The 9,583-nt window shown below is 39.5% G+C and overlaps 2 protein-coding genes across 2 annotated transcripts; both read left to right on the forward strand.

Annotated features, from left to right (window-relative positions):
* Positions 1 to 609: 609 nt before the first annotated feature.
* On the forward strand, positions 610 to 9,305 carry LOC117970625 (uncharacterized). The gene is made up of 6 exons (XM_058999277.1): positions 610 to 631; positions 7,143 to 7,281; positions 8,063 to 8,178; positions 8,300 to 8,335; positions 8,432 to 8,510; positions 8,733 to 9,305. The coding sequence occupies exons 2-6, from the start codon at positions 7,181 to 7,183 to the stop codon at positions 9,031 to 9,033; spliced, it is 633 nt and encodes a 210-aa protein (XP_058855260.1). The 5' UTR covers positions 610 to 631; positions 7,143 to 7,180; the 3' UTR covers positions 9,034 to 9,305.
* On the forward strand, positions 2,373 to 7,082 carry LOC117973221 (uncharacterized protein K02A2.6-like). The gene has a single exon (XM_058999276.1). The coding sequence runs from the start codon at positions 2,695 to 2,697 to the stop codon at positions 6,643 to 6,645; it is 3,951 nt and encodes a 1,316-aa protein (XP_058855259.1). The 5' UTR covers positions 2,373 to 2,694; the 3' UTR covers positions 6,646 to 7,082.
* Positions 9,306 to 9,583: the final 278 nt, after the last annotated feature.

Here is a 9,583-nt window from a genome sequence, read left to right on the forward strand (position 1 = left end):
GCTGTTCAGTTTAGTTTATTCACTTTTGGGCCTGCAGGGCCAGCACAGGTACAGCTCAATAGTTAAAGCATCGCGAATACAAAGAGACATCTAAATAAATATATTAGAAAAATAAAAACACATGATCACAGTTTCATTATAGCTTAAACAATTTCAAGCACAGATGCCACTGAACTGCAAATTTAAAGCCAGAGAGGCATGGCAATATATTTTAGTCTCGTCAAGGGTTGGTTTCGAAAACCCAAGTGTAAAGCAATACAGAGCTTCTCCACCTCCCTTTAATCCACATTGCTCCAGGATTATTTAGTACTGTACATGTTGGCTTGTTCTTTATTTCCATTAAGACATCTTAACTTTTTTTTCACCAGTTATTTCAGGGGTTTTTGAGTCCAGTATCACTACATTTAATTACACTCAATCCAGAGAGTACTGTCTGTCGCAGAATGCAGCTTTAGCAACCTTAGAGCAGGTGACCAGTGCTCGGAACATCAGCTTCCAGACCTGCAGGTAACGTATGCACTGAGAGAGTGGTTAGAATTGAACACATTCAGTACCATATACATTTTCAGAATGTTTAATTTAATTTAGAACAGGTGACCAGTGCTCGGAACATCAGCTTCCAGACCTGCAGGTAACGTATGCACTGAGAGTGTGGTTAGAATTGAACACATTCAGTACCATATAAATTTTCAGAATGTTTAATTTAATTTCTTACTTTTTAATTTGTCATTTTGTGTCATTCTCTGCTGTTTATGTTTGCACTGCTTATTAAATATTCTGCTTCGAAAAGCTGAACTTCTGAAATGAGGCAAGTTTTCTAAATGGCCACTGGGGGTGGGTTTCAGCCACACCTCTGCAACTGATCTGTAAAGTCAATGGAAAAACATCTTTCACAAGGAACTGGAAATTAGAGATGCACACCACCCTAGTGGGTCAGAGTTCTCACTTCAGAAATTCAGCTTTTAGACAATGCTTGAAAAAAGATGTGATAGTAATCCTGAAAAATAGTATTCTAAGCAGAAAAAAACTATAGAGAGTGATAGAGGTGTGATAGAGGAGTGATCCTGGGACACTATCACCCCTCATGTAAATGTGCTTTATTTTGCTCTTATCTGCCCCTATTTTACTGCATTTAATCCTGTACTTCAGAATACTGTAATCTGCCAAGTGCTTAACCTGTAGTACTTTATATTTAATCATATCCTGATGTAACTATCACTATTTAATCATACCCTGATGTAACTATCACTATTATCTGCTGTATTATTGAATTGTGGTTGTCACACTTATACTTTGCTTGAACAAAAGTTATTGTATTTCTTGCTCTTATTGTATTACTTGTATTGCAACACTTGAAATGTATTTGCTTACGATTGTAAGTCGCCCTGGATAAGGGTGTCTGCTAAGAAATAAATAATAATAATAATAATAGAGGTCATAGTAGGATATTAAAACGGAAATAATTGAAGTACTTACAAATGATTCAACCTCTTACATTGGGGTCTGTTTCACCTTGATTATCAAATACATTATCTTGGTTGAGTCAATTGAAAATAACCCATAATCTGCACAACCCACATACCAATACATTGAATTCCGTTTACATTGCAATCGAATATCAATAAAAAAAAACAACAACATGTGTTTTGAAGGATCCTTCCACATTACAATTTGAATACATTGCTCTGTACTTGTAATATTCTCATATCATGTAAACCTAATTTTTAAAGCATCAGAGATTTTATACTACAATCTATTTCTGAACCACATTCAGTTCGACTTTTTTTATGGAAGTAAATGCTTTGGCTCACCCTTCATTTTCATGATGTAACTTTTCGATGGCAGGTATGGATGGGTGGAAGAGCAGTGAATTCTTCTTGCCCGTACCACAGCGATCAAGACTTGTGGCAACAGTAATATAGGCATCATTAAAAAAGGGCCCTGTGGATACTACACTGCACCCAGTGCCTACTGCTACAAAACCAATGGTAACCATCTCGGGTCTCTTGAGTTCGAGAGCTAGTGTGTTCTAGTGGAAATGCCTGGTTATTTGATTTATAAGCTGGTTAATTTAGTTTGTGTGCTTTACTGTACTGCTACACATGTACATCGTTTGTAAAACACTTTCTTAAAAACAATTCTTTGTTATGTACAATACAGTAAATACCACAAAACACTAAAACAAATATTGCAAAGCTGATTGAGATTGGCGTGGTAAGATGTACAATAATACAATGTTGCTTGGTCTCTGCTCAGTTACTTTACAAGTCTTTCATTTCCCAAAAAGATTTCTGTGCATCTTCCTGATCTAGTTAACTGTACAACCAGTTCCATGTATAACGCCTATTCAGAATTAAAACATAACTGTTATGTATTGGATTTAAGAGTGTTAGTTATTTGCTGCCACCTACTGGTAGTATTAGCTTAGCTCACTGAGCAGGCGCAGTCTTCCGTGTATGTGATGCGGGAACAATAAAGAAACTTTTGTTGAACCAGAGCACCGTGTCCGTATATATATATAGATATATGTATAACTAAATAATAATATTAATGTTATTAGACATAACATAAAGTGGCGACGAGGATTCGTTTTAAGTTACTGGACAGCTGCCGGCAATAATTGATTCGCTACAGTTTGTCTAAATAACTTTCAATACCCAGACGAGTGACGACGGCTACATACAGAAGGAAGAAATGGCGGCAATCATAGGACGACTCGACTGCTTCGATGAAAATACAGAAGACTGGAACACTTACATCGAACGTTTTGAACACTTCCTCACAGCAAACGACATACCAGCAGAAAGGCGAGTAGCGGCTTTATTAAGTGTGATTGGGGGTAAGACATACAGCCTGTTAAGGAGTTTAATAGCGCCCGAAAAGCCTGGTGCTAAAAGCTATAATGAAATAGTACAAACACTGCAGGAACATTTTTCCCCTAAACCTCTGGTAATAGCCGAAAGGTTTCGTTTTCACAGACGTAATCAAGAAGAGGGTGAGTCTGTGGTGCAGTATATAGCAGTGCTAAAAAAATTAACAGAGCACTGTGAGTTTGGCACACATCTTAATGATACATTAAGAGATAGATTGGTATGTGGCTTGAGAAAGGAAGCGATCCAGAAACGTCTTTTATCTGAAGCTGAATTGACGTTCAAAAAAGCAGCAGAGATTGCTGTATCAATGGAGACGGCTGCTAGAGAATCTCAACAACTAAACGCTCCGCCTAATATAAATAAGCTCACGTTGACACGGAGAAGCAAGTCGGTTAATAATTGCTGGCGTTGCGGGAAGGATACCCACAGCGAAATGGAGTGCTGGTTTAAAGAAAAGGATTGTCGTTGTTGTGGCAAGAAGGGTCACATAGAACGCGTTTGTAGAATGAAAAAGCATGAAAAGGGGAACGCGCATAGTAGCAAGCTGAGGAAGAAAAGTGTGCAGTACGTGGAAGTAAATGAGTCAAGTGATGATGCTGATACAGATACCGAATTGGCTTTGAATGTGCTTACTCTTAAAGGTGAAACGGCCAATATTTGGGTCACACCAGAAATTGAGGGAAACCCTTTGAAAATGGAACTGGATACTGGTGCTGCAGTGTCCTTGATATCAAAGAAAATGTATGTAGACAAGTTAAGTAATTTTCCCTTGCAACATACGAACCTAGTGTTGAAAACTTATACTGGAGAAGCAGTTTTGCCCAGTGGAAAAATTAATGTACAGGTGAAACTCAATGGTCAGATGGAGCTACTGCAGCTATATGTTGTTGAGGGTGATTACCCACCTTTGTTTGGTAGGGAATGGATTAAGAAAATGAATCTTAACTGGCAGGAAATAAAATCCTTAACTCAGCCAAGCAATTTGGAAGCAGTTCTGATTAAGCATAGCTCTGTATTCAGAAAGGAACTTGGCACAATGAAGGGAATTGAGGCAAAGATAATTGTGAAACCTGACAGCAAACCAAAGTTTTGCCAAAAACGCATGGTACCATATGCAATCAAACCCAAAGTGGATGCTGAATTGACCCGATTGCTAGAAAATGGAGTAGTGTCACCAGTGCAATTCAGTGATTGGGCAACACCGATTGTACCTGTTATCAAGAAGGATGGCACCGTGAGGCTATGTGGTGACTTCAAGGTTACGGTAAACCCTGCTCTGTGTATTGAACAGTACCCAATCCCACGCATCGAAGATTTGTTTGCTTCTCTAGCGGGAGGTCAGTGCTTCAGTAAGTTGGATTTGTCCAACGCCTACTTGCAAATGACGGTGGAAGAGCAATCTAGAAAGTACCTGACTATTACAACACAGAAAGGTCTGTACTGTTACAACCGCTTACCTTTTGGTATTGCTTCAGCTCCTGCATTGTTCCAGAGGGCCATGGACCAAATATTACAGGGACTGTCTGGTGTTCATTGCTACCTTGATGATATACTGGTCACAGGTAGAAATGAGATTGAACATCTTAACAATCTGGATGCTGTTTTGCAACACCTGGAAGAGTATGGCCTGCGTGTTCAGAAGGACAAGTGTGAGTTTTTTAAACAATCATTGGAGTATCTGGGACACATCATTGATGCTACGGGCTTACACAAGTCACCTGGAAAGGTTAAAGCTATCGTGGATGCGCCTGCACCAGAAAATGTAAGCCAGTTGCGATCATTTCTAGGACTGTTAAACTATTACAGTAGGTTTATACCTAACCTAGCAACCATTCTGAGTCCACTAAATGCGTTATTGTGTCAAGGAAAGCAATGGCAGTGGACTAAGGACTGTGAAAAGTCATTTAAGATGGCTAAGGAACAGTTAGTGTCATCAGAGGTTTTAACTCACTTTGATGGAAACCTTCCAATTACCCTTGCTTGCGATGCTTCACCATATGGAGTGGGGGCGGTTATTTCTCATGTCCTTCCTGGTGGAGAAGAAAGACCAATTGCGTTTGCATCCAGGACTCTCAGTAAGGCTGAGCAGAAGTATGCACAAATCGAGAAGGAGGCTCTTGGAATAGTATTCGGTGTACGGAAATTCCACCAATACTTATATGGCAGGAAGTTCACATTATTCACAGACCACCGACCCCTCACAACCATTTTTGGTCCAAAGAAGGGAATTCCATCATTAGCGGCAGCCAGACTGCAACGTTGGGCTTTACTGTTATCTGCCCATACATACGACATTGAATACAGGAAAGGCTCCGATATTGGGAATGCTGATGGACTGTCAAGATTACCATTGAAGGTGACACATAAAGACAAACCTGACACAGTCGACGTGTTTTATTGCAACCAAATGGAACAGCTACCAGTGAAATGTGCTGAAGTGAGAAAAGAAACTAGAACTGACCCTACACTGTCTCAGATTCTAGAGCAAGTCTTAAAAGGCGGGCTAGAAGCCAACCCTGCTGTAAAGACGCCATTCTACGCAAGGCGCCATGAACTGTCTGTGTACCAAGGGTGCTTAATGTGGGGTATCCGTGTTGTCATACCTGCAAAGTTAAGAAGCAGAGTATTGGATATGCTACATGAAGGACATTCTGGAGTAGTCAGAATGAAGGCCATAGCAAGGAGTTACATCTGGTGGCCTGGAATAGACACACAAATTGAGGAGAAGGCAAAATCTTGTACATCATGTCAACGTGTCCAGAATATGCCAAGTCGTGCACCACTCCACCCATGGGTATGGCCAGGTAGACCATGGCAACGTATTCACATTGATTTTGCAGGTCCTTTTAACGGACAAATGTTTCTCATCGTGGTGGATGCTCACTCGAAGTGGCCTGAAGTTTTCATACTGGAATCCACCACTGCGGCGAAGACTATTCAGGTTCTGAGAGGACTATTCAGTCACTACGGTATTCCAGAGCAGCTTGTAAGTGACAATGGCCCACAGTTCATCTCTAGCGAATTTGAAGCATTCTTGAAAATGAATGGCGTAAAACATATCAGGTCTACCCCATACCATCCAGCAACGAATGGTTTGGCTGAACGCTTTGTTCAAACCATGAAGCATGCACTCAAGTCAGCGAAGGAAAGTGCAACTACTAGTAAAAAACTAGATAATTTTTTACTTGTGTATAGAAATACTCCTCATGCAACAACAGATGAATCTCCAGCAATGTTGTTTTTGAAACGCAAGCTGCGCACACGATTGGATCTGCTAAAACCAGACATGTCTTTACATGTTGAAAAGAATCAGGGGTTGCAAATAGCACAACGACAAAACAGTGCGAAGGACAGACAATTTCAAGTCGGTCAGGCAGTGCTGGCACGGGAATATCGTAAGGGAGATAAATGGATTCCAGGAGTTGTTACTGCCAAAACTGGACCTGTCTCATACACTGTGGATGTTGGACCTGGAATGTCTTGGAGACGTCATGCTGACCAGCTACTGGATTGTGTTGGCACCCATCTGAATGAAGATCCTGCAGCAGAAATATTACCAACCCTGACAGAGCCTATTGAGGTTTACACAGCATGTTCACCAACTGCAAACACAACTTCCAAGGGGGTCATTGAGGCTGAAACCAATGCTAAAGAACCTTTGTTTCCACCTTCAACGAACCAAGATGTACACATGGCAGAACCGTCACCAAATGCTGTCGAGAGACGCTATCCTGTTCGGAGTAGGAAAGCTCCCAACCATTTGACTTTTTAATTATCGGTACAGCGTAAATAAATAAATAGTAAAACAACAAAGGCTTTCATGTTAAAATAGTTCAGTAGTGTATAGAGAGCAAGCCAGAAGAAGGGGGCAGAATAATCCCCTGGCTAGCTTGAGGCATGAGGCAGTCCACCCTCTACCTCTAGTTATGTAGATGATTCAATTTGTGACAACAACATTTAACAGGAAGGAAATGTTATGTATTGGATTTAAGAGTGTTAGTTATTTGCTGCCACCTACTGGTAGTATTAGCTTAGCTCACTGAGCAGGCGCAGTCTTCCGTGTATGTGATGCGGGAACAATAAAGAAACTTTTGTTGAACCAGAGCACCGTGTCCGTATATATATATAGATATATGTATAACTAAATAATAATATTAATGTTATTAGACATAACAATAACAGCAAAGGATATGACAATACTGAAGAGGTTTTGGAATACAGTGGTAAAAATCAGTTCGGCTCTGTTTCTTCACACAGTGTCTTTTACAGATGTATACGTGGTCTATCCTCCATTTGGGAACAGTACCATGACATACAGTGAAGCTATGCAACGGTGTTTATCCCTTGGTGATAGCTTGGCATCAAAGAAACAACTGAGTAGTACATCCACACCCATCCCTGACGGCATGTAAGTAATAAAACTGCTTTTCATTGCGGGCGGGGCAGGGTGGGGTGGGGTGGGGTGGGGGTAGGGGGGCAGAGAAACTCCCTAAGGGCCTTATTATCTCAATGGCACTCTGCAGTGCTGACAAACCTTTTCTTTGGAACTAGACTGACACCTAAAAAATCTACAAAAACAATATACCACTATTTGTTTTATTTTTTGTCTTGATCTAAATCAGGGTTGGCCAAAGCTGGCCCTTCCACTCCTGGTCTTTGTTCCAGCTCTGTTCTAAATTGTTTAAACCCTTAAGGTACACTGGGATTTGAGCGGCTGTTGAAACAGTTTCTTCTTAAAATACATTTGAGAGTGACTCAAGTGACACAGGGAGGAAACTGACAATTTGGATGACCAGATCCAACCTGTCAGTACATTTTAAACCATGTTTCATGCGCCTCATTGCAAAAAAAATAAAAATAAGTTTGCATAATTTTATTCGTGGGACACATACTTCCTTTGTACCTTAAAGGGTTAATTGAACCAATTAAACCTAGATCCAGACCCTGAAGTAGTTTACTATATAATTTTACCTGTTAAACCTGGAGTGGAATGGTCCTCGAGGACAGTGATTTGACACCCCTGATTTAAACAGTGAAGGATCTCATCCTTGAAGCTGGTCTATTACAGTCCAGCATACTTGTATTATATGATGTTAATCAGGAGGGAGGGAATCTGTGTGACATCAGTGGGATTAATATAGAGTTGAAGGTCGATCCCTCAGTATACTGCATTGTCTTTCTCCTTACAGACCTGCGTGGAGCAAAGACAAGGACGTGGTTCAGTTCTCCAGTGGAAAGCTGACAGTTACTCCATGTGTCAACAAACCCAGCCAGCTTGCTTCAGCCTACTGCTTCAACCCAAATAGTAAGATTTATTTGTAATACTTTCAAGAACTATAACAAATCCTACAGGATATGATATGAACTGTTTAATAGTTGCATAAAACAATTGGATTTTGAATCTTTTTTTCTTTTCTTTTTGGCAGTCACAGACTTTATTCCAGTAATCAAGGATGACAAATGTAAGCAGTCACTCCCCACTCAAATATAATACATTATACTCTCAATGTGATTTGCCTATCTGAAATGAACTTTTTTTTATATTGTTTATATTTTAGTGTGGCTCAAGATTGCCATAGTTTGCATTATCTCCTCTATATTTATCATCTTACTCATGGCTGTCACCTTCATGAAAGGGTAAGAAAATTAAGCACTTTTTTGTGTGTCTGTGTTATTTTTCAATTTTAAACACACTGATAAATGCACCAGTTACTTTTCTTGTAAGGTATGAATTTGATTGTAGAATCTACTGCATTAAGTTACATAAGATATAGAAATTGATATAAGATAATACTCTTATACTGTATGTATAACAGTCAGTAACTAATTGTATTTTTTTTTGTTTTGTTTTGTTTCCAGGAATAAGTGCATCTGCTGTGTCAAACGTAAAAAGCCAGCGGAAGACTCTACCCTAGAGAGAGGCCAAGGCTTTGACACAGTCAGAGGACTGCATCGTGATAGGATTCCATCATACCAGATCAGTGGCGCAAGAACCAAGCCACCTGTATTGAGTAAGGCCTTAAACACTGGCTACAGCTCTCATTACTCTAACCATGGCTTTGAATCCACACCCGAGGCCAGTAAGCAGAACTTTGCCAAAACTTATGTGGACCATGACCGTTATGAGTACAGCAATGCTGCCTTTGATAATACTTATTAAGACATCAAATCTGACTTGACTCCGCGGTTAAGCAGTGATGACTGACACAAATCAGCGACCTCTGGAATTGAATGGACTTCCCCCCACTGTATTTTTTTTTTTAATGTGTTCTACATAAAAAAATAGTCAAAATGGTTTTTTTTTAGTTTGTTTTAGTATTTCAAAAAATTATTTTAGTATTTTAAACCCTCTTGATTAAATCTGAAAAATGGTGCTGCTGTTCTTATAGCAGCCAAGTAATAAATAACAACAAAAATATGATTACTACAGACTTTGTGCATTAAATAAATAAATAAATAAATAAATAAATAAAAAGTTGTTGTTTGGTATTTTTTAAAAGCAACTAAAATGGAACGGGGTTCCAGGTTTTGCTATGAGTTTAGTCAAGCATATTGTATGGAAATAACGAGCTAAGGTGTGTCTGGGCAAGCTCATAAAAAACTGCAATGGCTCAGAATTCCATGTAATTGTAACCTTAATTCCACCAAACGTTTATGTTTGCTATGACTGTACAGGAAATATGTGGAGTTTTATTACTAGGGTGTTAAAA

Source organism: Acipenser ruthenus, chromosome 2 (assembly GCF_902713425.1).
Source record: "Acipenser ruthenus chromosome 2, fAciRut3.2 maternal haplotype, whole genome shotgun sequence".
NCBI lineage: Eukaryota > Metazoa > Chordata > Actinopteri > Acipenseriformes > Acipenseridae > Acipenser > Acipenser ruthenus.